Raw genomic sequence first — 27,967 nt, 5'->3', positions numbered from 1 at the left:
ACAGAGCTTGTGCCAGATTCTGCTGGTTTTGGGTTAAGGATGAATGAGATTTGGGTTCTTTGCTCCAGGAAGGAGCTTTGCTGCAGGAATGCCAGGCTGGCTCCTGCCAGCCCCCACAGCCCAGTCGTATGCAATAAGCCCTGATCATTGCCCCCAGCTCAGTGCTGATCCCCCTGCTCTTGCCTGCAGCCGGAGCTGAGCTGGGTGCAGGACACACCATGGCTGTGGGCACCCAGCTGGGGCTGCTGCTCTGGAAGAACTTCACCTACCGCCGGCGGCAGCGGGTGAGCAGGGGACTGGGATGGGAGGGTGCCCAGAGCCACTGGGTCCTGGCACAGGGGCAGATAGAGCCCTGGGTGCCTATGAGGACCCCCCTAACCATGGGTTTCCCCCAGCTCCAACTGGCCATCGAGATCCTGTGGCCCCTTTTCCTCTTCTTCATCCTGATCTCAGTGCGGCAATCCCACCCGCCCTTCAAGCAGCATGAGTGTGAGTGTCCCATGGAGCCCCGTGCCCGCCGGCATGCCCCTACATGAGAACCCTGGCTGGGGTGGAACCAGGGGACACAACCGCGGGAGGTGGGCACAAGCTGGGGGCTCGCTGGCACCCCCCTGCTCAGAGCATGGTGCAGCCACCCCTGGACCCATCTCTCCGTCTCCCGCAGGCCACTTCCCCAACAAGGCGCTGCCGTCGGCCGGGACCTTGCCCTGGCTCCAGGGCATCATCTGCAACATGAACAACCCCTGCTTCCGGCACCCCACGGCGGGAGAGGCCCCCGGCGTAGTGGGCAACTTCGACGGCTCCATGTGAGCGGCGGGGCCCCGGGGAGGGGCCGGGGGCAGGGCAGAGCCGGACTGGGCCGGGGTCTCACCGCCCGCCCCGTGCCCCGCAGCCTCTCCCGCCTCTTGGCTGAAGCCCGGCGGGTTCTGCACCGCACCGACGGGCAGCGGCTCCTGCGCAGCTTCGCCCGCCTCCTGCCCGCCCTGCGCCGGCTCCGAGGGAGCGGGAGTCAGCGGAGGGGTGAGCAGAGGGGAGGGGGGTGCCGGGGGAGCGAGACCCCCGCGGCTGACCCCTGCCCCCCCCAGCCCTGCCGGTGCTGGAGTACCTGAGAGAGGACGAGACCTTCTCGCGGTTTCTCCGGACCAACACGTCGCTGTCCCCGGCGCTGGTGGATGAGCTGATGGGGGCTCGGCTCAGCCCCAGCATCGTGAGTGTCGGTGCAGCGCCCGCTCCTGGTGCTCGCGGTGTCGGGGGCCGCGCTGTGACCGTTCCCCTCTCCACAGCTCTCCCTGGCAGGCTCCGGCCGCCCGCTGCAGGACGTGGTCTGCAACGCCTCGGAGCTGGGGGGCTTCCTGAGGGGGGGCGACGCCGCCTCCACCCAGCGCCTGCAGCGGGGGCTCTGCGCCCTGCCCGGCCCCCAGCTCCGCTCCATGGAGGGATCCTTCCTCTCCCAGCTCGACCTCCCCCGGCTCCTAGCGGTGAGACCCCGGCCCGGCGCTGGGTGCTGGAAGGCGTCGGGGCAAAGACCCCCCCCAGAAGGGCTGAGATCCCCTTTCCCGTGCTCCCCTCATAGCAAGAGCTGAGCTCGGAGGCAGGCGGCATCGCTGGCACCGTGGAAGCCTTGGGGACCTTCGTGCGGGATGCAGCATCTCTGATGGAGGAGGTAGCTCCCTGCGCCCCACGTGTGCACCCCTTGTGCACCCCGGCGGTGCCCCATGATGTTACCAGGTATCCCAGTCCCCCACAGCCCCATCCCGCTCTCCCGAGGTCTCCTCCATGACCAGCCTCGCCGAGCTGCGGCGTGAGCTGCAGGCACTGATGGCCACCAACGTCAGCGTCACCGGATCGGGTGTCTTTGGGACCGTGTCACGCATCGCCTGCGGGCACCCCGAGGGCGGGGGGCTCCGGGTCCCCTCCCTTAACTGGTACGAGGATAACGACGTCAAAGCCTTCCTGGACCGCAACAGCTCGGAGCAGAGAGCCGGAGCCGCGGGCAGCAGCAGCAGTGAGTGGGCTGGGCAGTGGGGATCCGGCCAGGGGCTTGCAGGGCACGTCCCCCCGCGGGCTGCCCAGAGGTAGTGCTGAGGGGCTGGTGGTGAGGGCTAGGTCCTGCTCCCACCCAGGCCCCTTCTGCCGGGAGCTGCTCCGCAGCCTGGAGTCCAGCCCCATTTCCCAGATCTTCTGGCGCGGGATCAAGCCCCTCTTCACCGGGAAGATCCTGTACACACCACCCGGCCCCGGCCCCGACAGCGTCATGGCCGAGGTGAGCAGGGGCCTGCGGGGGTCTGGGGGGGTCTGATCCCGGCCCTGCCTCACCCCTTGCCTCACACAGGTGAATCGGACATTCCGGGAGCTGGCGGTGCTGGGGGAGGCAGGAGCTGCCTGGCAGGAGGTGGGACCCCGCATCTACACCTTCCTCAATGGCAGCCTGGAGATGCAGGTCCTCCGGGTGCGTGACTCTTGGACCCTCTCCCCATCAGGGATGTGGCTGTGGTGTGGTGCAGGATGGGGATGCGGTGGGCTGCAGGAGTGGGGTGCAGCGTGGTGCAGGATGGGGCTACACGGGGGTGCGGTGTGGGGCAGGATGGAGGTGCAGTGGGCTGCAGGAGTGGGGTGGGTGTGGTGCAGGATGGGGATACAGGAGGGTACGGTGTGGTGCAGGATGGAGGTGCGGTATGGAATGTGATGCATCGCCTGCGGTACCCTGGTGCTTTGCAGGACCTGCTGCTGGCCCCGGGGACAGCCGAGCTCCTGGATGGGTTCCTCAATGGCACCTCCTGGAAGCTGCCAGCGCTGGCCAGGTTCCTGGTGGGGCCGGGGCCTGGGCTCACTTGGCATCAAGTGTACGCCGATGCTGACACAGTGCTGAGCACGCTGTCGCAGTTCATGGAGGTTTGTGTCACCCCAGCTGCCTGGGGGGGATGCTGGCTCCTGGAGTACCCCCTCTGAGCCCTGCCTGCCCTGCCTGCAGTGTGTCTGCCTGGACAAGATCGAGGCGGTGGCCACCGAGGAGCAGTTGGTGGCCCGGGCGCTGGAGCTGCTGGAGGAGCAGCAGTTCTGGGCAGCGGTGGTCTTCCAGCCCCCCACCAATGCCACGGCCACCGCGCTGCCCCCCCACATCCGCTACAAGATCCGCATGGACATCGACGATGTCACGAGGACCAACAAGATCAAGGACAGGTTGGGGACAAACCACCCCCACCCAGGACCTCCTGAGCAGTTGTGAGGGTCCCCCCTCCCAGCACCGTGCTCTGCCCCCAGGTTCTGGGACCCAGGCCCCGCAGCAGACCCCTTCAGCGACCTGCGCTACGTGTGGGGGGGGTTCATCTACGTGCAGGACCTGGTGGAGCAGGCGGTGGTGCGGGTGCAGACCGGGGCTGCCCCGCGGACGGGGGTCTATGTGCAGCAGATGCCCTACCCCTGCTACGTGGATGATGTGTGAGTGACCTCCGAGGGAGGGATGGGGCCGAGCGCATCCCTCATGCATCCTCCTGACGCAGCATCACTGCCCGGTGGTGACCCGGGGCTGGTCCATGCCTTGTGTGTTCCCGGCCTGGTGGTGGCCCGAGGTGTCTGGCTGGAGATGGAAGGGCTGGTGCCATCTCCCCCAGGTTCCTGCGGGTCCTGAACCGCTCGCTGCCCCTCTTCATGACACTGGCCTGGATCTACTCGGTGGCTATGATCATCAAGGGGGTGGTGCATGAGAAGGAGACGCGTCTCAAGGAGACCATGAAGACCATGGGTCTGAGCAGCGGGATGCTTTGGCTCAGCTGGTTCCTCAGCAGCTTCATCCCCTTCCTCCTCAGCTCTGCCCTCCTTGTCCTCATCCTCAAGGCAGGTTGCAGGGCACCAGTGACAACACTAGTGACACAGGGAGCACTGGGGCTGGGACCTGGCACAAGGGGGATCTGCAGGCTCCAACCTGCCTCTATCCGCAGCTGGGAAACATCCTGCCCTACAGCGACCCAGCCGTCATCTTCCTCTTCCTTGGCACCTTCTCCATGGCCACCATCAGCCAGTGCTTCCTCATCAGCACCTTCTTCCCCCGCGCCAACCTGGCCTCAGCTTGCGGCGGCATCATCTACTTCTCCCTCTACCTGCCCTACGTGCTCTGTGTCGCCTGGCGCGACCACATCACCTTCCCACTGCGCATCCTCGTGGTGAGCGGCCGCTGATGCCCCCTCCCTGATGCCCCTCAGGGGGTTTTGGGGCTGAACCCCCCACCCTGGGCCGTTCTTGCTGCCACCAGAGCCTGCTGTCACCGGTGGCCTTCGGCTTCGGCTGCGAGTACTTCTCCCTCTATGAGGAGCAGGGGATGGGCATCCAGTGGCACAACCTGGGCACCAGCCCCGTGCCAGGAGACCCCTACAACTTCGCCACGGCCATGGGGCTGCTGCTGCTGGATGCCATCCTCTATGGCCTGGCCACATGGTACCTCGAGGGTGTCTTCCCAGGTGAGTGCAGCCCCCCTGGCCTCTCGCACCCCCGGTGCCTGGCCCTGCTCAGCCCCATCTGCTGCAGGTCAGTACGGGATCCCCAAGCCCTGGAATTTCCCCTTCCTGAAGAGCTACTGGCTTGGGGAGGCGTCCTCGGCCGGGCAGCCCCCGTACCCCACCAGCCCCCTCACTGTGCCCCAAGGTGAGCCCCTGCCCTAAGGGTGGCAGCCACGGAGCTGAGCTGGAGCCCTCCCACCCGGGCTTTGCCTCCAGCGATGGGTCCTGCCCCATGGCGGGGGGTCCTGGCCCCCTTGGGGAAGGATCCAGCTCAGGACCTGACCCCTCCGGTGGCTCCCAGTGCTGGTGGAGGAGCCGCCTGCCCAGCTCCAGCCCGGTGTCTCCATCCGCAACCTGGTGAAGATCTACCGCAACAGCAGCCGTGTGGCCGTCAATGGGCTGAGCTTGGACTTCTACGAGGGGCAGATCACCTCCTTCCTGGGCCACAATGGGGCCGGCAAGACCACCACCATGTGAGCTGGAGGGGCTGGGGGCTGGCCCAGGCGCTGACCCAGGCTCTGCCCCAACCTGGGTCTGAGCACCCCACATGGAACAGCGCACCCCTTCCCTGAGCCCCACCGATCCATGACCCCCTTTTTGCTGGTCCCCCACCCAGGTCCATCTTGACCGGCCTCCTGCCCCCCACCTCTGGCACTGCCTACATCCTGGGCTGGGACATCCGCTCCGATATCGACAGCATCCGTAAAACCATGGGGATGTGTCCCCAGCACAACGTGCTCTTCGACATGTAGGCAGGGGCAGGGGAGCGGTGCAGGGGGGGTGCAGGCAGGGCTGCTCCCTTCACCCTGCCCACCCCATCCTGCCCACCCCAGCCTCACAGTGGAGGAGCACGTCTGGTTCTACGGGCGGCTGAAGGGGCTGTCGGAGGAGCAGGTGAAGGCGGAGATGGAGCGGCTGATCCAGGACACGGGGCTGCCCCACAAGCGCCGGGAGCAGACCAGGAACCTCTCAGGTGCATGTTGGGGGCAGGACCAGCACCCAAGCTGGGATCTGTGGCCCCGGGCCCCCCAACACTGTCCCTCTGCCCCACAGGGGGGATGCAGCGGAAGCTCTCCGTGGCCATTGCCTTTGTGGGAGGCTCCCGGGTGGTCATCCTGGATGAGCCCACGGCCGGCGTCGATCCCTACTCCCGCCGCAGCATCTGGGAGCTGCTGCTCAAGTACCGCAAAGGTCAGGGCTGGGGGCGTCCTCCCCCGGGTGTCTGCGACCCCAGCCCTTGGGGTGAGCAGGGACATGCCCACAAAGAGAGGTCCGGGGCCAAGCCCGCTCGCTGCCCCAGGCCGCACCATCATCCTGTCCACGCACTACATGGACGAGGCGGAGCTGCTGGGGGACCGCACGGCCATCATCTCACAGGGCCGGCTGTGCTGCTGCGGGTCCCCGCTCTTCCTCAAGGCCAGGCTGGGCACTGGCTACCACCTCACCCTGGTGAAGCGGGAGCGGTGTGGGACAGGCGGCAGCACCGGCATCGTCCCCGGCACCACCAAAAGGGTGAGTCCGAGCATCAGCCCCAAGGGTGGCCAGTGCCTCCATCCTGGGTACAGAGGGGATGCAGAGCCCTGGGCTTGGGGCTGGATCCTCTGCAATGTGCCAGATTCCAGCCACCCATTCCTGCAGGAAGGCAGCGACTCGGAGCACAGCAGTGACACGGGGCTGGGCAGCGACCAGGGCAGCGAGGCCATTGCCGTGGGTGAGGATCCATCCATCATTGTGCCTCTGCACAGCATCACCCCCAGGCGCTCCCCAATGTGCCTCCCATCAGCTGGTAGCAACTGTGGGTGCACTCACTGGGCACCTTGCCCTGTGCTTTCATGACCCCCCTGCAGTGGTGGGGCAGAAGGGGATCCCTCCACTCCCATCCCCTTCAGCCCCCTTGGGGACCCTTAGGCTGGGATGCAGGGCACAGGCCAGCTTCGGCCACCAGCTCCTGCCCCAGGTTTCCAGCCCCACTTCCCCATCCCCCCAGATGTGGTCCAGTTGTCAGCGCTGATCCAGAGCCTGGTGCCCGGCTCCCGGCTGGTGGAGGACATCGGGCACGAGGTGCTCTTTGTCCTGCCCTACAGCGGGGCCAAGGATGGTGCCTTTGGGGACCTGTTCCGAGAACTGGATGCCCGCCTGGGGGAATTGGGCATCTCCAGCTATGGCATCTCTGACACCACCCTGGAAGAGGTACCTGCTCCTGGGGTGCCCCTGAGGGGTGCCTGTGACCAGGGAGGGATTTGCCTGTCCAGGGCTGTGGGTGCTGGTGGCCGTATTTAATGCCAGCCCCCTCCCACCCTCAGATCTTTCTGAAGGTGGCCCAAGACACAGCGGTGGACACTGGCACAGCAGGTAAAACCCCGCGGTGCTGGTGGGAGCTTTGGGGTGCAGGGGGGGACCAGGGGGAGATGCTCATCAGCCCAGAGCAGGGGTGCAGGTGTCCTCAGCACCCTATATGGCCCTCACCCCACTGGCAGCACCCATGGGTGCAGAAAGGTGTCACAGGGTGGCCTCAGTGCCCCCCCCCCCGCCATTCTGACCCTTGTTTTGCCAGGCACTGAGCAAGAAGCAGCCCCCGGCAAGGGGGGGGATACGGAAGCAGCCGACGGGGAGCTGGGTAAGGAGCAAGGAGCTGGGACCCCTGAGCTGCCCAGCCCCTGCCATGGGGTGTCCCAAACACCGCTGGGCTGGGGCCATGGCACGTGTCCATCCGCACACATCCATCCAAGCACACAGTCCTTTGGGAGTGCGTTCCTTTGGGCGAGAAGCAGGGACAGTGGTGGGTATGGGGGAGCCCAGCTCTGCGCAGGGGTTAGGATGGGACATGAAATCCCAGGGAACGTATCCAGGCCCCTTCTTCTGGAGACAGAGCTGGTGTGGGGGCAGCCACAGGAGTCTGGGGGGGCTGTGACAGTTTGGGGTGCCAGGTCTGCCCTGGGGCAGTGCTAACCCAGGTGGGCAGGTGTTGGTGTGGCTGTAACCTCTCTTTCCTCTCCTTTACACTGAGCCCAAGGACGCCGGCGAGGTAGGAACTGGGGGCTCGGGAGGTCCTGTTGTGTCCCTGCATGCAGCACCCATCCCTGCTGGGCTGGGGGGATGTCCCTGCCGACACAATGCCCCCCTGTGCGCTGCCTGGCGTGAGCCCCTGCCCCTTGCTGCCAGCTTTGCCAGATCCAGACTTGGACCCAGCCCCAGCCCCGTCTCTGCCCTTGCAGCAGAGGAGCCCCAGGAGACAGACCTGCTGCGGGGGGGGGCCGGGCAGGCCTGCGGCAGGGTGAGGGGCTGGGCGCTCACCCGCCAGCAGCTCCGCGCCCTCTTCATCAAGAGGATGCTCCATGCACGACGCAGCACCCGGGGGTTCTTCGCACAGGTACAGCCCAGGGGACGGGGCTGGGACGGGGCTGTGGTGTGGAGGGCGATGGGGCAGGACCCAGCCCTGACCCCCGGCACCCTCCCAGATCGTGCTCCCCGCTGTGTTCGTCTGCATCGCGCTGCTCTTCAGCCTCATCGTGCCGCCCTTCGGGAAGTACCCGCCGCTGCGCCTGCAGCCCTGGATGTACGGGCAGCAGTTCACCTTCTTCAGGTGTGTCCCCATCCCTCTGAACCCCCACATCCTCCCGCTGCCCCCCCCAGCTCACTCCTGCATCTCCCTGCAGCAACGACGCTCCGGGGGACCCGGACACATCTCGGCTCCTCGGCGCGCTCCTGGCCGAGCCGGGCTTCGGCACTGAGTGCATGAAGGATGCTGGGGAGATGTGAGTGCCTGCGCACAGCGTGGGGCTGAGGGGCTGGGACAGGGTGGCCCCGGTTCCCACCGCTCCCCCAGGAGCAGCCCCGCGGTGCTGCGGGACCCCCAGTACCCGCGGTGGGGGTGACGGCAGGTCCCGGTGCCTCTGGCTCACGCCAGGCTGGTAACGGGGGTCTGTCTCCCCCCCCGCGCTGCCGGGTGCCCAGGACGGGGCCATGTCCACCGGCTTCCCATCCCGACGGCTTCTCGATCCCCCCGGCCGCCCCGGCCGTGCTGGAAGCATTGCGACGTGGGAACTGGACACAAGCTGATCCGTCCCCCCCCTGCCAGTGCAGCGGCCCTGGGGCCAGCAGGATGCTGCCCGACTGCCCCGAGGGAGCGGGGGGGCTCCCGCCACCCCAGGTAACCCCCAGCCCGCATCAGGGCCGGCCCCGGGGTGCTGCGGGGTGCGGGTGCAGGCGATGCTGCGGGTGGCCGTGTGGCCGTGCAGCCCGTCCGTCCGTCCCCCCAGGTCCGAAGGGGCACCGGTGACATCCTGCAGAACCTGACGGGCAGGAACATCTCGGACTACCTGGTGAAGACCTATCCCCAGATCATCCGCCAAGAGTGAGTGCTGGGGACGGGGACACCCCGGGGAGACAGGGAGGGATGCTGCGGGCCAAACCCAGCCGCAGCACGGTAGGGTAAAGGGGGCACTCGTGGCCGGGCGCTGCCGCAGCGTCCCCTCGGGGGTTATTTCCCCCCTCCTTGAACCTCTTTCAGGCTGAGGAACAAGAAGTGGGTGAACGAGCAGAGGTGAGCGCGGGCAGGGGCTGGGGGCTCACACAGCGGGCAGGGGCTGGAGCTTCCCTGCGCGGTTAGGCAGAGCCCTTCGCTGTGTGCCCCTCCCCGTGGTGCCCGGGCGGGCGCGGGGCGCGCTTTGGGCAGGGGAAGGCCCGGTTTGGAAGCGCCCGTCCCTCCCCGCAGATACGGCGGCTTCTCTCTGGGTGCCGGCGGCTCTCAGGCGCTGCCGACGGCGGCGGAGGTGGATGCGGCGGCGCTGGAGCTCCGGGCACTGTTCAACATCACCCCGGTACGGATCCGGTTCTGCCTGCCCCGGTGCTGGCACGGCTCGGGGCTAAGCCCACTCCTCACCCGCTGTCCTCACACCCAGGGCAGCCCCGCGGACCGGCTCCTGGCCAACCTCAGCCGCTTCATTGAGGGCTTGGACTCTCGCAGGAACATCAAGGTACGCTCGGTCCCGGGGGTCCCGTAGCGGTGAGAGCTGGGGGGCAGCAGGGACGTGGCCCTTGGGTCCCCACCCGGGGTTGGAGCAGCCTGGGATGGACCGAGGGGAGCGGGAATGGGGCTGGAGGGGGGCTCTGAGCCACTGGGCTGCCCTGGGCTGCAGGTCTGGTTCAACAACAAGGGCTGGCACGCCATGGTCTCCTTCCTCAATGTGGCCAGCAATGGGCTGCTGCGCGCCCGGCTGCCTGCCGGGACTGACCCCGCTCTCTTCGGCATCACGGCCACCAACCACCCGCTCAACCTCACCAAGGAGCAGCTCTCAGAGGCCGCCTTGTGAGTGCTGGGGACAGGGGTCCTGTAGGACCACCCCCCTGTCCCTGGCTGAGCCCTCCCCTCTGCGGCAGGATGGCCACCTCCGTGGATGTGCTGGTCTCCATCTGTGTGATCTTCGCCATGTCCTTTGTCCCAGCCAGCTTCGTGCTCTTCCTCATTGAGGAGCGGGTCAGCAAAGCCAAGCACCTCCAGTTCGTCAGCGGGATGAAGCCCATCACCTACTGGCTGGGCAACTTCGCCTGGGACATGGTGCGGGATGGGGATAGGAATGGGCGCACAGCCCCAGGGGACCAGGTCCCACTGTGACCCCCCTCCCTGCCTTCTCCATGCCCACAGTGCAACTACCTGGTCCCTGCGCTGCTGGTCATCCTCATCTTCCTCTGCTTCCAGCAGAAGTCCTACGTGTCCACTGCCAACCTACCCTCCCTGGTGTTGCTGCTGCTGCTCTATGGGTGAAGGGCTGGGGCTAAACCCCCTGGGGGGCTCTGAGTAGGGCTGGAGGCAGCCCTGGCTCTGGGGGTCATGGTGATGAAGGCTGGGATCTGTGCCTCAGCCAGCTCCTGCCTCTCTGCCCCTGCAGCTGGTCCATCACCCCGCTGATGTACCCGGCCTCCTTCCTCTTCAGCATCCCCAGCACCGCATACGTGGCCCTGACGTGCATCAACCTCTTCATCGGCATCAACGGCAGCGTGGCCACCTTCGTGCTGGAGCTCTTCGTGGACCAGGTGAGCTCTGGGGTTTCCCAAACCCCCTTCCCATCCCTACGGGGCTGGCACCAGCCCCTCCACTCCTTTTCTTGCTGCCCCAGCAGAACCTCAACGACATCAACCGCATCCTGAAGAAGGTTTTCCTCATCTTCCCCCACTTCTGCCTGGGCCGCGGCCTCATCGACATGGTGAAGAACCAGGCGATGGCTGATGCCTTCGAGAGGTTCGGTGAGTCTGGGGGTGTCAGGGCTGCTCCCCCTCCCCAAACTTGGCCAGTGCAGGGGCCCTCCCTTGTGTGCCCCCCTCTTACAACCCCTTTTGCAGGGGACAGGCGCTTCGTGTCCCCCCTCTCCTGGGACCTAGCAGGAAAGAACATGTTCGCCATGGCTGTTGAGGGCATCGTCTTCTTCCTCTTCACCCTCCTGCTGCAATACCGCTTCTTCCTGCGGTTCAGGTGAGGACCGGCCGTGGGGCAGCCGTGGGGCGGCCGTGGGGCGGCCGTGGGGCGGGCAGCCCTGGAAGTGCCCCTGCCGCTGTCACCGCCAGGCCACGGGCTCTGGAGCTGCCCTCGCTGGGGGACGAGGACCAGGACGTGGCCAGGGAGCGAGCGAGGGTGGGCAGCACCTCCCCGCACGGCCACCTCCTGCTGCTGAGGGACCTGACCAAGGTGTGTGCCCTGCGGCCGGACCCTCGCTGCGGGGCTGCAGCTCTCCCATAGCCCCGATCCCTCTGGTGGGTGCTGGGGGGGAGCCGGACCCACCGCAGCTCTGCCCCGCAGGTTTACCGGCACAGGAAGGCTCCGGCCGTGGACCGGCTCTGCGTGGCCGTGCCTCCCGGCGAGGTGAGCACTGGACAGAGGGATGGACAAACGGCCCCATGGGCAGGGATGGGGCTGCCGGTGACCCCGGTCTGTACCCACAGTGCTTCGGCCTCCTAGGGGTGAACGGGGCTGGGAAAACTTCCACCTTCAAGATGCTGACGGGGGACACAGAGGTCACGCTGGGGGAGGCCTGGCTGAAAGGACACAGGTAGGACCCTGGGGCTGGCCCTCTCCTTGTCCCCACAGCACGTGCCGTCCTCCGCATCCCCACACTGCTCTTCTCCTCACTCTCATCCCTGCAGTGCGCTTGTGCTCGGTTCCATCCTCATCCTCATCCCTGCAGTGTGCTCATCCCCATCCCGGCAGCGTGCTCAGCCCTGTCCCCATGTGCTGAGCCGTGTCCCTGTCCCCGCAGCGTGCTCACCGACCCGCAGTCCGTCCGCCAGCACATGGGGTACTGCCCCCAGTTCGATGCCATCACAGACTTGCTGACGGGACGGGAGCATCTGGAATTCTACAGCCGCCTGCGTGGGGTCCCCGAGGAGGAGATCCCCAGGGTATGGCCCGTGCCCCAGCACCCCCCAGCACAGAGGACCCCCATCCTCATCCCCTCACATCTCGCCTCAGGTGGCTCAATGGGGCATCACCAAGATGGGGTTGGTGATGCACGCGGACCGGCCGGCGGGCAAGTACAGCGGGGGCAACAAGCGCAAGCTCTCCACAGCCATCGCCCTGCTCGGCTCCCCCCCCATCGTCTTCCTGGTGAGTGGGGGGCAGCGATGGGGGGGTCCCACAGCAGTTCCTGGCCCCCACACGGCCGCTGTCGCAGGATGAGCCCACGACAGGGATGGACCCGCGAGCGCGGCGCTTCCTGTGGGATCGCATCCTCAGCGTCATCCGGGAGGGCAGGTCCGTGGTGCTCACATCCCACAGGTGAGCCCCTGCCCCGGGATCCATGTACCCCCAGAGGGGAGACACCTCTGCCCCATGGCACCCCTGGAGCAGAGCCCCCTCTGCCCCACGGCGCCCCACGTTTCCCCCCACAGCATGGAGGAGTGCGAGGCGCTGTGCACCAGGATGGCCATCATGGTCAACGGCCGCTTCCGCTGCCTGGGCAGCGTCCAGCACCTCAAGAGCAGGTACTGGGGCTCGGTGGGGGGGACGCTCCAGCAGCATCCTGCGGTAACAGGGATGTGGATGGTCCCTGCAGCGATGCCCTTGTGCCCGAGCAGGTTTGGGGATGGCTACACAGTGGTGGTGCGGGTGGGGGGCCCTGGTCCGGCTCCGGTGGAGAACCTGATGCAGCACCGCTTCCCGGGCATCGTGCTGAAGGAGCGGCACGGGAGGCTGCTGCAGTTCCACCTCCCATCCCGCACTGGCTCCCTCGCCAGCATCTTCAGCGTCCTGGCAGCGCACCGCGGGCCCTGCCACATCCAGGACTACTCCGTGTCCCAGACCACCCTGGACCAGGTGATGGGGGATGCAGGGCATGAGGACAGAAGGGGCTGGGGTCCTGCTGGTGCTGTCCCTCACCTGCCCTCCCGCAGGTCTTTGTGCACTTCGCCAGGGAGCAGAGTGATGAGGACCCTGGGCAGGATGCGGCCCCCGCAGTGCCCAGCCCCGGGAGGAGGCTGACACCGTTCCTGGAGGATGACAGCTATCAGGAGAGCGTTGTGTGAGTGGGGCCATGGTGCCCCACGGACCCCCTGGACTCCAGCACAGGGCTGGCCCCAGCTCCCCCCATCAGTGGGGTTGTACCCTCCGGGGGGGGGGCTGAGTCAGATGTGGGGTCTGCATGGGCCGGGCTGGGTGCTGGGCTGGCCCCAGCCCCCCGGGTGTTCTCTGCCAGAGCAGAGCCTGATGCAAAGAGAAGTTCAATAAAGACCCATGGTACCGCCCCGGGGCAGCATCGCCCTCACCCCAGTGCAGCCCCACTGGGGACACGGGGGGGGGGCACAGCAGGGTGGCCCCCCCATGGTAACCCCTCCCTATGGCTTCCCAGGAGGCCAGAGTCTTCCTCACCCCTGGGCAGGGGTGCCTGCCCCACAGACACCCCCTGGGGCTCCTTTGTCTCCACCCTCACCCCTCCAGGGTGCCCCAGTGCTGGGCAGGGATCGTGCCCCTCAGCACCTGGACCCCAGCCCTGTGGCACCAAGGTTTTGGGGTGCCCATTTCCCCCCTGTTACCCCTCTCCTGTGCTGGGGCTGCCTGGAGCCCCTGGCTCGACTTGGGGACCACGGGTACCCCCATCCCTCTGCCTGTGCCACGGAGCAGGGGGACAAACGGGGTGTCCCTGGGCTCTGGGGTTGTGATTGCCCCCTAAAATGGGGGCAAAAGAAGGAAAATATGGAACGCTTCACGAATTTGCGTGTCATCCTTGCGCAGGGGCCATGCTAATCTTCTCTGTATCGTTCCAATTTTAGTATATGTGCTGCCGAAGCGAGCACGAATGCTACACCTCCCCAGATACTATTTAAACCTCTTTCATTTTATATTTTTCACATCATGGTGAGCCTTATTTCGCCCCCTCCTCCAGCGCCTCCCCTATGCCACTGCATCCTGCACAATATCCACCATTTCTTTGTTCTAAATCCCGTTTTTTTTGTCGGGATTCCTGCCGTTTCCGAGCCGTTTTCGCGCGATGTACGCAGGGAGCGCTCAACTTTTGCATATCAGGGCGGGGCCCCGGCGCGCTTCTGCCACAGTCCCAGGGTGCCCCGGCGGCGCTCGCGCACGCGCACCGACGCCGCCGGCGGAGGAAGATGGCGGCGGGGCGCTGAGAGGGGCCGGGTTGCATCGGGAGAGCTGAGGCGGCCGCCGCGCTCACACCGACACCGTACCGGGCCCTCCCATGGCCGCGGGGCCGGCCCAGCAGCCAGGTCCTCGCTGCGCAGCTCCCGGGCCCCGCCGCAACTGTGGCCCGCTTTGCCCCGAAGCCTGGCTCTGGTCCTGGTCTTGGCCCTGCCGGGCCTGACCCGCCCTCCGCTCCGGAGGCGTCTGCGCGCAAGAGGCCGTGCCGGTGCGAGGAAACTGGGCCCGAGGGCAGCGGGGCGGCGGCAGCGCCCGCACCGAGCAGCTCCGGGCACCGGGAGGCAACGCTGACCGACGGCGCCGAGCCCGCTGTGCTGCCGAGGAGCGGCTCCCCCGGGCCAGCCCCGGGCTCCCAGCCGTAGGCGCCAGGATGTCCGAGAACCAGCCCAACGCCAACAACCACCCGGGCAACGGCGGCGGCGGCGCTGCCGGGGGCAACAACCGGGGCGTCCGCAACCCCAACCTCAACCAGAACCCCTTGATCAATGTGCGCGACCGCCTCTTCCATGCGCTCTTCTTCAAGATGGCAGTGACCTACGCGCGCCTCTTCCCACCCTCCTTCCGCCGCGTCTTCGAGTTCTTCGTCCTCCTCAAGGTGAGGGGGGGTTTGTGGGGAGGAGCCGACCTTGCCCTCGCTGCCCGGGCACGGAGGCACAGGTTCCCTTATCAACACAAACACCTTGCCTCTGGTAGAGGTCACAGCCTGTGTTTGGGCCACCTGCACTGCCAGGTCCTGTGGGCCTCTACTCTATGGGGAAGATGGGACTGGTTGTAGTGGTCTGTGGTGGTCTCGGCAGTGCCAGAGATGCGATTCCAGATCTGGAAATGGAAAGGAAATCACTGAGCCAGCATGCTGGGCAGGGACAGGGATGTGGGTGCGAAAGGTTTCTGTTTCCAACCAATCCCTCTTTTTGGATACATTAGATATGTGGTCATTGGAGTTTTGTTGCAGTCTTGTCTTCTCTGGAAGTGCTTAATACACAACCCTGGTTTAACCCCATTTCCTTTTAGCAGTCAGCACCTTTGTCAGTGCTAGTGCAGTATCAGACCATGGGTACGAACCCTCCTGCTTTCTTGTCAGTGTGGGTGCAGGGTTGGAGACCCACGGAGGGGCCTGTTGGTGTCCGCAGGGTGAACTGCCTATAGATTAAATCCTGCTCCACAGCTCCCAGGGCACACACTGACACTTCTCACCAGTGTGAGAATTAGAGTAAAGGGAAGGGGGAGAGGAGCTTGAATAGGCTTCTGCTTGGAGTTCCTAAAATTCAGCTGCTTAAAGCAAGAAAACATTTAGGACAACTTGTCTCACACTGCACATACTTCACCCATCCCAAGGGGTTTTACCATCTTTCTTCCCTCCCCATCGTAACTGGATTCAAGCAGACAGGAGGACTGGACAGGGCTGGTGCTAGCAGTGGGGCTGTCGGGCTGGTAGCGGTTTTTGCTGCTGTCTCCCTTTGATCACCACACTCCCAAGGAAGTAAAGAGTATTCCCAGGGCATCTGCAGGGAACAGCCTGCTCCCGCCGCGGGGTTGGGATCAGCCTCTGTGCACCGAGGCCTGGGGCTGCCTGTGTTTGTGGTGGTGGCTCCTCCCGTGACGAGGGAGGTGTTTCTGCTTTACCTTGCCTCCTGCCTTCCTGCAGATGAGCTGTTTACCAGTTCATAGCAAATGGGTCAAGAGCACTGTGTAGCAAGGGCAGCTGGTTAAACTGGGAGGGAGCATCTCGCTGCACTTGGGCTGTTCCGCTCCACCAGCATTCCGCGGAGCTTTCAGCTCTGAACTTCGGACAGCGTTGGGCAACATCGTGCTGGATTTATGACCTTACTGCAGGGAAGGAGTTTTATTGATCCACTTTGGTTTGCTGTGACTTTCTAGCTGTTCCCTGGGCCAGGGAGTGGTGATGTCCCTCACAGGCCAGCTCGACCTCCACCATGGCAGCAGCGAGAGGTGGATCTGAACGCGGAGCTGGCTGTTCTGTGTGGATTTGGGTTGTCCTGCTCTTGGGGTGGGCTTTTGTTGGAGTTTGCTTTATTCCGCCTTTGGAAGCTGGGTGGTCTCCTCTGGGCTTCAAGAGGAAATGATTCGTACTGAGGAGGGAATGGTTGAAAGCCACGGGTGTGTTTCTGTGTCTTTCAATGTGCTTTGGAGCCTCCTTAGTGCTGTATTAGGTCTGTTTGCCTGCGTGCAGTTCTGAGGATGGTGTTGGTTTGCAGGATCTTACATGGTGCTGGGGCACATGTACTGCACAGGTATCAGTGGCAGCTCTGGCTTTATGAGCAGGCGGAGATTGTTCTTCCTCTGTGTGTCTTTGGTGTGTTCCCCCCTTGACCCAGCAGTGCTGAGATTGTCTAAGTCTGGGCTGCTTGGGTTGGGAAGCGTAAAAAGCTCTTGTCCACTTGCAGACCCATTTGTCCAAATTAACCCAGTGTGTTTATGGGCAAAAAGGAGATGGTTAAAACTGGGAAGGGTGTAAACAGGCCGAGGTTGGTTGGGCTGATGATCTCTGCTTTGTTTCTTGCTGTGTGTAGGCTCTCTTTGTGCTCTTCATCCTGGCGTACATCCACATTGCCTTCTCCCGCTCGCCCATCAACTGCCTGGAGCACGTGCGTGATAAGTGGCCGCGCGATGGCATCTTGCGGGTGGAAATCCAGCGCAATTCCAGCCGAGCCCCCATCTTCCTGCAGTTCTGTGGTGCTGACAAGTTCCCAGGGATGGTGGTTGAATCCACAGCTGAGGAAGAGGAGGAGGAAGAGGAGGAAATGACAGTGGATATGTTTGAAAACAGCTCTGTCAAGGTAAAGGCACGTTCCCAGCATACACAGAAAGGAGACGGGAACCTTGCTGTGGGTTTGGGAGGGAGTGGTTTGGTAGTGCAGTCCCTCAGTCATCTGGGAGCAGAGCGTGTTCCTTGGCTTTTCCTGAACTCCCACAGCAGCCTCTGATGATTTAAGATAGAAAGTAAAGTCTGAGGAAGGAGGCTCTTACGTTCCCCTTTTGGGCACAGAGGAGTGCAGAAGACTTTGGGAGTTTGGTAACATGCCTTTCCCTGCCATGATTTTCCAACAGTTTGAGCTGGATATTGAGCCCAAGGTGTTCCTTAAGCCATCCCGGGTGAGCAGCACTGAGGCGCTGACCCACAACAAAAGCCAGGAGTTCTCGTTTAGTGAAGCACCCACTAAAGGTATGGAGCCTCTGAGGGAGACTGTGTCCGAGTTTGAGATGCTAGCCAGAGCAGGTAAAGACAACTTCCACTGCTATCTGTGCCCCTCCCTCCCTGCCCTGTGCATCCTCCCTGCACGTCTCCTTCCTTTTGGCTTCTCTGGACACCTGCATAGTAACCTTAAATGTTTTCCCTGATGCATTTGCCTGTGGTTAATTGTGTCAGTACTAACAGTAGATCCACAGCAAGATCTTTCCTTTGGCTGGGAGTTGGGGGTTGCCTGGACTATAACATGTGCTTGGCACCATCTTTCTGTGGTGATGGGTGGTGAGTGTCTCAGACAAACCCGAACCTCCCTCCTTGAGCTGTTCCCTGTCCTCCTGAGGTCTGCAGGGGTGGCAGTGACAGGGCACATTCTTCCTTGCATTAAGGGTTTGGGCTTGTGTTTGAGTCCCTGAGTCAACACCAGGGTTTGGAACAGCCAATTAATCCCCAAAGTCACCGAGCGGGTTTTAGAGCATTGTGAGATACAGCTCTGCTGCTCTGCATCTGCATCATCCTGCTTCATCCCTCTCCTTGTCCCAGCAAGGCTTAAGGCTGCTGATGCCTTATAAACTCAAGGGAGGTTTTAGTGGCTTCATTTTATTGAAAATGAAATTCCAGTGTTGGAAAATTTGTTTCAAGTGGTTAGGGCTGGAAATCTATTAAAAAGTATTTATGTTAAAGTAGATTAATTGGATTATTTCTTAATTTGCCTTTTTCACCTCCACTTTTATCCCTGGAAAGGCTGGAATTCTTTGCTATTCAGAAGGACTGGATATTGTGAAGGATTGTGAGGCTGGACATTGCCTTGGCACTGTTCCCTTGCTCCTGCAGTGATTTTGCTTGATGCTGATCTGGAACTCGTTAGTCCTGAATTTAAGATCCTGAAGTCACAGAAGACTAGAGAGCAGCGACTATTTTTGGTGCAATACCTTTATTGGTAGCTGCTGAAGCTGAGCTGGGTGCACTGATGAGCTGTGCCTTGATTTGCAGAACTCCTGGTTGGAAATGATCCAGCAGCATGGTGGGGGAGAGAATTGTGCTGCTTCCCGACGTGATTTAACAACTGATCTCTTCAAAAGGGTCCCAGATCCTCAAATCCCTGCTTTTATTGTTTGTTTTCGTTCCAGGTTTCTTGTGCTATAAGTACACCAAATTTGATGTTTAGACAGAATATTTTCCCCTGGAAAGCTGTACTTGCTCCTGCCTTTAGCTCTGAGGTTTGTCACTGCAGAGGTGAGCAGTGTGTGCTCTTGCCCTGTGCAGTGTTTACTTGGTGCTCAGCAGGTGTAATTGTATTTTCCTGCTGTTTTCTAAACAACATAGAAAGCACAAGTGGAACAGAGTAAGAACAAGTGCTCCTGGGCTTGTCAGGCAAAGCTGTGGACAGATTCTGGACAAGGCTTGGCAGGGTTTGGAAGCAGAAGTAATGTCCAAGAATGTGTATTGACTCGTTCTTAACGGGTTGAAGGAAGCCCAGAGTCTGTGCCTGCAACTGATTCTCTTCTCAGAACGTGGTGGGAGGGAATCCAGAGGTGGTATTTCTTTTTGGTGGCTGTTTCAAACCCTGCTGTTGAGTGTCGCTTCCCACCCTCTCTTGCAGTGTGGCCGCAGGAGGAGTACATAGTGGAGTACTCACTGGAGTACGGGTTCCTGCGCCTGTCCCAGAGCACTCGGCAGCGCCTCAGCATCCCAGTTATGGTGGTGACTCTGGGTGAGTGATGGAGCTGGTGCAGGGGTGGGTGACTCTGGGTGAGTGATGGAGCTGGTGCAGGGGTGGGTGAGTGCTCTGCAGAGGTTCCTACGCCCCGGTGCCTCTTTAGTCCTGTGGAAACTATTTATAACAGTTGATGGCGCTCCTTGCCCACGCAGGAGAGCTTCTTTATGGAGCCTTGATTGCTTTAGTAGGTCATACCTTTGCAAGAGGAGGAGTCTGAAATGGCGGAGCCTGTTTCAGCAAGCCCCAGTGTTGTGTCCAGCACAGTTTCCTCACTGAGGAAGGAAGAAGCTCGTGGTACTGAAGATTTAGGCTCAGTGTGGAGCAGCAGCAGCACAGTGTTAGAGCCCAGCAGTGGGAGAAGTATGTCAGGAACAATACTGAGCAGATCTGCTTAGCACTGTCTCCACATGGTTTTTGTCCCTGTGAGCACCAGCAGACCATTTCCCTGAAGTGTTCTCTTCTCCTGGCATTTGCTCCATTAAAAGCTGTCCGAGTCAGGAATATGGTTTCAAGCTTTCTCAGGCCTGTGAACTAAATTGATGTGTAATGAGGTGTTAATGCAGCAATTGGACTAGATTTCATTCCTTACTCCTAATCAAACTGAGTTACAGCTGGACTGGAGTATTAAGCAGTTCTCCTGTACAGGCAATGGGCAGTTTCCCTGTTAAATGTCTGTTTCCTGACCTGGGTTTTCCAATTCAGCTAGAAAAATTCCTTCATTAGTACTTTACTGAGAAATTCCTTGTGTTCACACTTCCTGTTTTGCTTAGATCTGGGTTATTTTTACAGGCTTCATGGGATGGAACTGAGCAGCCTTCATCCATGCCCAGAGCCATGGGGGGGTGTTGGTGTGTCCTCCACTGCAGGAGGGTGGATGGGGCTGGTGGGTCCAGCAGTGTCATGTTGAGGCCAGCTCATGACTAAAAAGTCCTGGCCTGGCCCTGTGAGTCTTCCTAGAACTTGTTTCTCTGGGCCATTAGCTGGGGTGAGCTTAGGGAAGTAGTCCACGGCTAGAAGGCAAATTCCTTTCATGTCAGTGCCAGCAGAGAATGTGAGAGCCCTGATGGAATTCTTGAGGCCTGGTTGACATTAGCATTTTGACAGCCTGGCTGGATCTGTCAGGGTGTGACATTTTCCCTCCCTGTCCTGCCCAGTTTATCCTGCCAAAGGTCTGAGCACAGACAGGGTCTGTGGCATATGGGGTCCTGAGTGATAAGAAGACTCTGTTTGCCTTGCTGCCTCTGTGGCTTCAGGTGGGAACAACCTGAATGGGTTTTTGTCTTCTCTCCAGATCCTACCAGGGACCAGTGCTTTGGGGACAGGTTCAGTCGCCTGTTGCTGGACGAGTTCCTGGGTTATGATGATATCCTGATGTCAAGTGTGAAAGCTTTAGCTGAAAATGAAGAAAACAAAGGTAAGGCTCAGAGGGATCAGCAGAGCACTTGATGGTTTTTCTGTAGATGCATGAATGTCATCTTCTGACTATTGATTCATCTTTAATGAAGGGAATGGTTCCCTGTGTTATGGAGAGATGTTATTGTCAAGGACAGAATGAGACAAGCAGGAGGGGAGAGGTGTCTGCAAACGTGACTTCCTGCTGCCTCACAGCACTGCATAACAACAGCAGTGCTGCTGAGGAGGTGTTGCTTCAGATCCTATTCCTTTAGAAGGCACTGGAAGCTTGTTCTTAGGTGATGGGTGAATCACACTGAGCTTGTGTGTTTGTGGTTTCTCTTCAGGTTTCCTTCGCAACGTGGTGTCTGGAGAGCACTATCGCTTTGTCAGCATGTGGATGGCCAGGACTTCTTACCTGGCAGCCTTTGTCATCATGGTCATATTTGTAAGTTGACAGGAGTTGGGCATTGCCTGGACTCTGAGCCTGATGCTGGTTGTGTTTGAAAGTAACGGCCCAGGCCTGAGCTCCTGTCTGCTTTTAAAGCTCAGCTGATGGAGCAGGAGGTTCTGGTCTTTGTGATGCTTGGTTTTTTAGTGTGGGTTCTAAAGTTCTAACCCTGAAACAGAGGAGCTGAAACAGGATGAAGTGATGGTTTTCTTATCCAAAGGGAGATTCCTGTTAGGCTCTAAGCATAGTTAAACCACTCGGGCTGCCAAGGCACAGGGTGTGGAAGTTTGTCCTCTGAGACTTCCAAGAACAGGCCTAATTTGCCAAGAGTGCTAAAGATAGATCCAGGTCTCCTGTGACTGTGTGAGATGAGGTGATTACAGATCAGCATTAGATGAGATCCCAAGGGATAACAGCCTGTGTTCGTAGTCTTGGGCAACTGTCTCTCTTTGTGTCTGTGTACTGGTGCAGTACAGTACTACTGGCAAATTGGAAGGGGAAATGAGAGCTGGTGGCTGTTGTCAAGCAGCCTTATGAGCTGCTGGGAGGAGCACATGTGGAAGATGGGAAGAAACTGGGGTTGCAGCCCTGTTGCTGTTTGGTTTGGCCCCTGCTCAACTCTTCAGAATTGGTCTCTTTACAAAGAAATTGCTGACAATCTCCTCGCTGCAGTGACACAAAGAGGAATTGCTCTTGGGGAAGTCGCAATTACTCTTTGCAAAGCCTGCACACCTCAAATGGATGAGTGTGGGACACACACAGTGTGCTGGGCAGCACAGCAGGTCCAGGCTTGCCTGGCCAGGCTGGAGGGTGATTCTGGTGGTGACTCCTGGGCCTTTGTGGCTCTAACGCTGGTTTCTGCTCTCATGTTTCAGACTCTGTCCGTTTCGATGCTGCTGCGCTACTCGCACCATCAGATCTTTGTCTTCATCGGTAAGGATTTTGGAGGGGTTTAGGATATGCTGCACACTGTGCCTGCTCCAGCGCAGTGTATCACATGTATCCCCTGTTGTTGGTTTAGAAGGATCCTCTGTGTAGCTGCACAAGGAATATATCTCCCTATGCCCCTGTCATCAGGCTTGGAGGAGCTGTTCTGTCTCTGACAAAGTGTCAGGGACAGTGACCTTGGGACATTGGACTTCACTGCATGTTGCAGTGCTCTGCATGGGGAGCAGCATGGGATGGAGGATCTCGTGGCCTCACAGCCACTTCGTGTCATAGTCTGTTTTCCTTCTTGCAGTTGACCTGTTACAGATGCTGGAAATGAACATGACAATTGCGTTCCCTGCAGCTCCCCTCCTCACTGTCATTCTGGCTCTCGTAGGTAAGGACATGAGCTCCCTTCTTCTACTGTGCATGTCCCGTTGGGATCTGCAGGAAGTCTGACCTGGCCACAGCAGGTGGTTAATGTGGCACCTTGCGAGGACACTGAAATTTGGTGGCACCCTGAGCTGCATTGTCCTGGGTCCCCAGAAAGCAGCTCATTTGGAAATCAGTTCATTTTAGATTCACGCTTCCCCTGATGATGTTGCATCAGCATAGTTTGAGTTCAAAAAACCCCCTAAACCTCCCCAGAATCTTCAGGGTCCAGAGGCAGCTGATCATCTGGCCTGTGCAGTGGCTACAGGCAGCAGTGAACATGTTTGCCCTTAGCTGCCGCTTTAGACAGAACGATTAGGTACTGCTGTGGCCTGTGCTGCACGATCACCAAGCCCCTGCTCTGAGGTGACAGAGGATTCCCTCCCGTGCCCCTGATGCAGCTGCTTTGTCCCGCAGGGATGGAGGCCATCATGTCCGAGTTCTTCAATGACACCACCACTGCCTTCTACATCATCCTCATCGTGTGGCTGGCCGACCAGTACGATGCCATCTGCTGCCACACCAATACGAGCAAGAGGCATTGGCTCAGGTAAGGGCTGCCCAGGACCTCCTTCCTGTGTTCTCACCACGTTTCCTCTTCTCTGGTGGGAAAGGGGCCGCTTCAGACCCCTTCCAGCCCTCCCAGGCAGCAGCGCTTCCGCTCCTGAAAGCTTCTGTGGAAGCTGCACTATGTGTCACAGGGCCCAAAGTACAATTGCTTCCGCTTTGGGCTTGTGCCTGGATGTCGGGAATCGCCTCAATCCTTTCCCTGCCCTTTGTTCTGCCCTGTTGAAGACTTGTTCATAACAAGGCAATTTGAATTACCTGTTAACTGGAGTCTGCACTGCCCTGTGCAACATGCCCTAGCTCAGAATGGAGCTGGGAGTAGACAGAAGCTCACGTTTGTCCTGTCCATTGCCATATCCTGATAATTTCTGCCTTTCTCTCCAGGTTCTTCTATCTGTACCACTTTGCCTTCTATGCCTACCACTACCGATTCAACGGGCAGTACAGCAGCCTGGCTCTGGTCACCTCCTGGCTCTTCATCCAGGTGAGTAGCTGACACTTCTGCTGCACATTGATGCAACCAGCCCAGAGGCAGGAGCCACCATGTGACTTCAGCCCCCGTCACCACACATCTCACAGGGGTCTGGCTTTATCCGACTCCTTGCCAAGCTGAGTCTGAGCAATGATCTTTATGTAAGAGATGGAAATAATCCCTGGTTTGAAATGGAAGAGCAGGAGGAGGCTGTTGAACAGGAGGGCTTCTTGGCCACTGGCTCAGATCCAGCCATGCAACTGACAGTGGCTGATGTCACTTGTTAGAAGGTGTTAGGGAACAGTTTCTGTCCTGGCTTTCAGGAAGAAATCCCACTGAGGATCTCCCCTTGAAGAGGCTGAGGAGCTGGTCAGGCCTGTGCAGTGCAGAGGCCAGCCCCAGACTGATGTCTCCAAAATCCTGGTTCAAGCAAACCTTTTGTGTGTATTGCTGGTGTCCTGCCCCTTTTTCTGCTGCCACAAAGACAGGGAAGGAAGGTGGGCTAGAGAAATGCCTTCACCGTTCCCGTTGTCAGCCGTTACAAGGGAAGAGGGAATGTACTCCATTGCCTGTCGTTAGGGAGAAACTGTACATGTAGCTTGCAGGAGTTGTAGTAGAAGGGAGAAATCTTTCCATAACGTCAGATAACCTCTTGGTCAGAGCAGCTGATTTCTCTAGTAATGAGGAAAGTGTAGCTCTTTTAGGTGTGTTAGGCCCAACAAGTGACTCCTTTCCCTTTGCCTTCTCTAGCACTCCATGATTTACTTCTTCCACCACTACGAGCTGCCGGCCATCCTCCAGCAGATCCGCATCCAGGAGATGCTGCTGCAGAACCAGCAGGTGGGCCAGGGCACTCAGACCACGCTGCAGGACAACCTCAACAACAACACCACCGCTGCCGCCGTCGACGGAGGGAGCCGCAGACCCCCCCTGCCCGCTGGCCCCTCGGGGGACGGGGCCAGCCCGGCTGCCCTGACACCCAGCACGGCCTCCAGCGTCATCGCCGCTGCCACCGCAGGCAGTGACCTCAACTGGGTGGCTGAGACAGCCGCCATCGTCACCGAGGCCTCCTTTCTGTCCGACCTGAGCACGACCCTCCTGGAGCCGAGCATGATACACGAGGCCATGGCCAATGGGAGCCCTCAGGACACTGCCTCCGGGTTGGTTGCCCGCATCAGGGTGAGCAGCGAGCACCCGGAGACGGCCATGGGCTCCATCACCATTGAAGTCACCTCGACGCCTGTGGTGGCTGCAGCAGATGTTCCCCCCGCCGCAGAGGTGGCCCGGGCTGCACCCCTCGTCCCACCACAGGAGGAGGGGGCCTCTGTCCCCAGCACTCCCCTCCCGGAGCAGACTGAGGCTGTGGAGGGCTCGGGCAGCCACAGCAGAGCGAGCAGCAAGGACTGTGCTGGCAGCAGCAGCGTGGCCCAGGCCCCTGCAGCCTCTGCGGAGGACACGGAGCAGGACAGGCGTTCGGGCCGCTCGCCTGGGGACCGAGGGGACAGCAGCCCTTGCCCAGCACCAGCAGAGAGGCCACCCCACTCCGCACCCTGCTCGCAGCCTCACTTGAGGAGCCTGTCTTGAGCCCCTGTTACTGTAATTCTGGACTGCCGGGGAGGCATTTGGATTTTCCTTTGTTACTGTTTCTCACTTCACCATCATCCTTAACCCATGAATTCCTCTTAGTGCAGAGGTGGAGCAGCTGGGATAGAGAAGAGGTGCTACAGTGACCTCCCCTGGGAAGAGCCCATGTGTGCTTGTGTGTGAGAGCCTGATGGACGTGGGACAAGGCAGCCGCTCTGGGTCCCTGCCCCAACTTTTCCTTGTCCCCTCTTTGCCCCCCATGTTCATATTTGCAGCCTGGATCACAGCCGTGAGCTGGTTTGGGACAGAGCATGTGTGTGTGGCGGCTTCATGTTAGAATAGCAGCTGCGTGTGGACAGGGAGTGGGTTTTCAGACCCCCTCGGGAAAGCAAGAGAAACCTGATCACCTCCCCTTCTCCTTAGAGAGAAAAGGAGCTTCAGCCCTTCCCCAGACTACATCTGCCGCTCCCAGGGCAAAGCTGGGCAATAACCAAAGCCGAAGCTGCAGTTCAGCCCCATCTTTTCTGTCCTTGAGCGTCTCCCAGCCAGTGGCTTTGGGGATGGAAGCTGCTGTGTCCAGTCTGGAGCTTCCATCACAGGTGAGAAGCAGTTGGGCAGTGCTGGCCTCTGTGCCACTGGTGACCACTGGGAGGGCGTTGGGAGCTTGGCCTCTCTTACCCGCCTGCAGCCAGCATAAAGCAGGGGAAAATGGGCTCAAGTCACATCCGCTGGGAGCCTGTGGGGACGTCTGGGAACAGCAGCTCTGCCCTGGGGATGGCGTTTGCTTTTCAGTGCCTTGTCCCTGCCGCGGGACACGTTTGTGTCCAAGATCAGCCCCATCCCAGCGCAGAGAGCACCTTTTCCTGGCTCAGCTCTTGCAGGAGGTGGTTTAGCAAAGAACCAAAAGGAGCCAAGACATTTCAGTTGATTTCCTTCCTTTCCCCACAAGCTGCCTGTGTCTGACCCCTCTGCCCTGCGCCTGCCGGGCTTGGGGACAGGGGTGGCCTGGCCTCACACCAGGGTTTGCAGGGGCAGGTAGAGGGGGGATGCTCGGGGCTGCAGCATGGCCATAGGGCTGAGAGGAGGAGGAACAAGGTGGAGAAGGGAGGTGCCTCATGGGGTGCTGCCCTTGGGGGGAGCTGTCACTGTGCCCTCCAAGTTCAGAGTCATCTCCCTGCAGCTGAGCAGCGCCTGGAGTCCATTCCCTCAGAGGGCTCTTGTGCATGTTCCAGCATCTTCCACCAGGAAAAGGTTTCCCTGTTGGTGCCGGGGGGCTCGGAGCCCTCCCTTCACTGTCTCTGCATTTCCCACCCCAAGGCCCCCTTTTTCTTTGTGTTTGGCCTCAAGGAGCCCCGGGTGTTGCTTTGGGGGGGCCCCTGCTCATGACCGGGCACAGGCAGAGCCGGGGGCTGTTGGGCAGCAGGGGGGGTGGGAGGGGAAGGGAGGGGGGGAAACCAAACCAAATGCTTTGATGAATGAAGAGTAGAGTTCATTCTATTTAATTAATGTACAAAATGTGTTTGTATATAATAATAAATATGATCTCTAACGCTGCTGCGGCACTGCTGGGGTGTCCTGCATCCGCTCTGCTGGAAGTGGGGCTCTGAGGAGCATCCCAGAGGGATGTGCCAGTGAAAGGGCTGCGAGCAGGGAGGATCTTGCTGTGCTGTCGCCTGCTCCTTTCCCAGCTGCCCACAGCTGGATGTGGGGGTTATTTCCTCCCCTGGCCCAAGCCAGGGGCTTTTCCCTGCTCCACATGGGCCGGCGCATCCACCTCTTGCCGTCCACCCGCGGTGCCTCTGGAGATCAGCCCGGCTTTGCTGCTCCTGGAGGAGCGTTTGGGACCTGTCCTGCTGCCACATCGCTGCGCTATGGGGCGAGGGCTACTCACCTTCCTCTTCCTCCTCTCTGCTGCCCTGCAGTGGTGCTGAGCTGGGCCGGGCCCGTGGGTGCCTGCAGTTGAGGGAGGGGAAGCGTTACCCTTGCCCTGAGCGTTGCTGCATTGAGGATGCAGCTGGAAGGCAAAAACCATCCATTACTTGTCTCCATCATCTTTGTGTTTGTGACTTAATCTCCCAGCCTTGAGGAAGAGGGTGGGGGGGGCTTCATATCCCATCCCATTGCCCAAACCCCCATCCCAAACCTCACATCCCATCACTGCCCAAACCCCCATCCCAATCCTCACATCCCATCACTGCCCAAACCCCCATCCCAATCCTCACATCCCATCACTGCCCAAACCCCCATCCCAATCCTCACATCCCATCACTGCCCAAACCCCCATCCCAAACCTCACATCCCATCACTGCCCAAACCCCCATCCCAAACCTCACATCCCATCACTGCCCAAACCCCCATCCCAATCCTCACATCCCATCACTGCCCAAACCCCCATCCCAAACCTCACATCCCATCACTGCCCAAACCCCCATCCCAATCCTCACATCCCATCACTGCCCAAACCCCCATCCCAATCCTCACATCCCATCACTGCCCAAACCCCCATCCCAATCCTCACATCCCATCACTGCCCAAACCCCCATCCCAATCCTCACATCCCATCACTGCCCAAACCCCCATCCCAATCCTCACATCCCATCACTGCCCAAACCCCCATCCCAATCCTCACATCCCATCACTGCCCAAACCCCCATCCCAATCCTCACATCCCATCACTGCCCAAACCCCCATCCCAATCCTCACATCCCATCACTGCCCAAACCCCCATCCCAATCCTCACATCCCATCACTGCCCAAACCCCCATCCCAATCCTCACATCCCATCACTGCCCAAACCCCCATCCCAATCCTCACATCCCATCACTGCCCAAACCCCCATCCCAATCCTCACATCCCATCACTGCCCAAACCCTCATCCCAATCCTCACATCCCATCACTGCCCAAACCCCCATCCCAAACCTCACATCCCATCACTGCCCAAACCCCCATCCCAATCCTCACATCCCATCACTGCCCAAACCCCCATCCCAAACTAAACCCCTCAGCTAAGGCTGCTGCCTGCAGTTTAACCCCCAGGAAGGGGAGATGAAGGAGCTGGGCGGAGGGGGGAAGGCAGC

General features: G+C 60.5%; 2 protein-coding genes across 3 annotated transcripts; both read left to right on the top strand.

Moving 5' to 3' along the window:
* Positions 1–218: 218 nt before the first annotated feature.
* Positions 219–13,007, top strand: ABCA7 (ATP binding cassette subfamily A member 7; the record flags this gene model as incomplete). The annotated part of the gene is made up of 50 exons (XM_080633867.1): positions 219–284; positions 396–489; positions 665–806; positions 893–1,020; positions 1,086–1,207; positions 1,284–1,478; positions 1,574–1,663; positions 1,768–2,005; positions 2,124–2,263; positions 2,333–2,449; positions 2,719–2,892; positions 2,972–3,180; positions 3,262–3,438; positions 3,612–3,834; positions 3,939–4,160; positions 4,250–4,454; positions 4,522–4,638; positions 4,795–4,966; positions 5,110–5,241; positions 5,327–5,466; positions 5,547–5,684; positions 5,794–6,005; positions 6,132–6,204; positions 6,481–6,683; positions 6,797–6,845; positions 7,048–7,110; positions 7,501–7,518; positions 7,709–7,863; positions 7,952–8,076; positions 8,150–8,248; positions 8,448–8,643; positions 8,753–8,847; positions 9,004–9,036; positions 9,208–9,313; positions 9,395–9,469; positions 9,632–9,801; positions 9,873–10,050; positions 10,138–10,253; positions 10,382–10,526; positions 10,613–10,736; positions 10,833–10,962; positions 11,055–11,175; positions 11,287–11,349; positions 11,430–11,536; positions 11,744–11,885; positions 11,956–12,090; positions 12,158–12,261; positions 12,375–12,467; positions 12,561–12,798; positions 12,876–13,007. 50 exons carry the CDS (start codon positions 219–221, stop codon positions 13,005–13,007), a joined length of 6,741 nt encoding a protein of 2,246 aa, XP_080489993.1.
* A 1,074-nt stretch (positions 13,008–14,081) lies between these two features.
* On the top strand, positions 14,082–26,301 carry TMEM259 (transmembrane protein 259). 2 transcript variants are annotated; one of them, XM_080633896.1, is made up of 11 exons: positions 14,082–14,734; positions 16,671–16,937; positions 17,209–17,323; positions 18,948–19,058; positions 20,356–20,478; positions 20,804–20,904; positions 21,783–21,840; positions 22,148–22,231; positions 22,684–22,816; positions 23,218–23,317; positions 24,056–26,301. In XM_080633896.1, exons 1-11 carry the CDS (start codon positions 14,510–14,512, stop codon positions 24,887–24,889), a joined length of 2,151 nt encoding a protein of 716 aa, XP_080490022.1. In that variant the 5' UTR covers positions 14,082–14,509; the 3' UTR covers positions 24,890–26,301. The 2 variants fall into 2 exon arrangements, with proteins under 2 accessions (XP_080490022.1, XP_080490021.1); XM_080633895.1 differs by having other exon boundaries at positions 17,209–17,377.
* The last annotated feature ends 1,666 nt before the right edge of the window (positions 26,302–27,967 follow it).

This window comes from Psittacula echo, assembly GCF_963264785.1.
Source record: "Psittacula echo genome assembly, chromosome: 24".
In the NCBI taxonomy this organism is placed as follows: domain Eukaryota; kingdom Metazoa; phylum Chordata; class Aves; order Psittaciformes; family Psittacidae; genus Psittacula; species Psittacula echo.
Note: the sequence above shows the minus strand (reverse complement) of the source record. Positions and strands in the feature narration are given on the sequence as shown.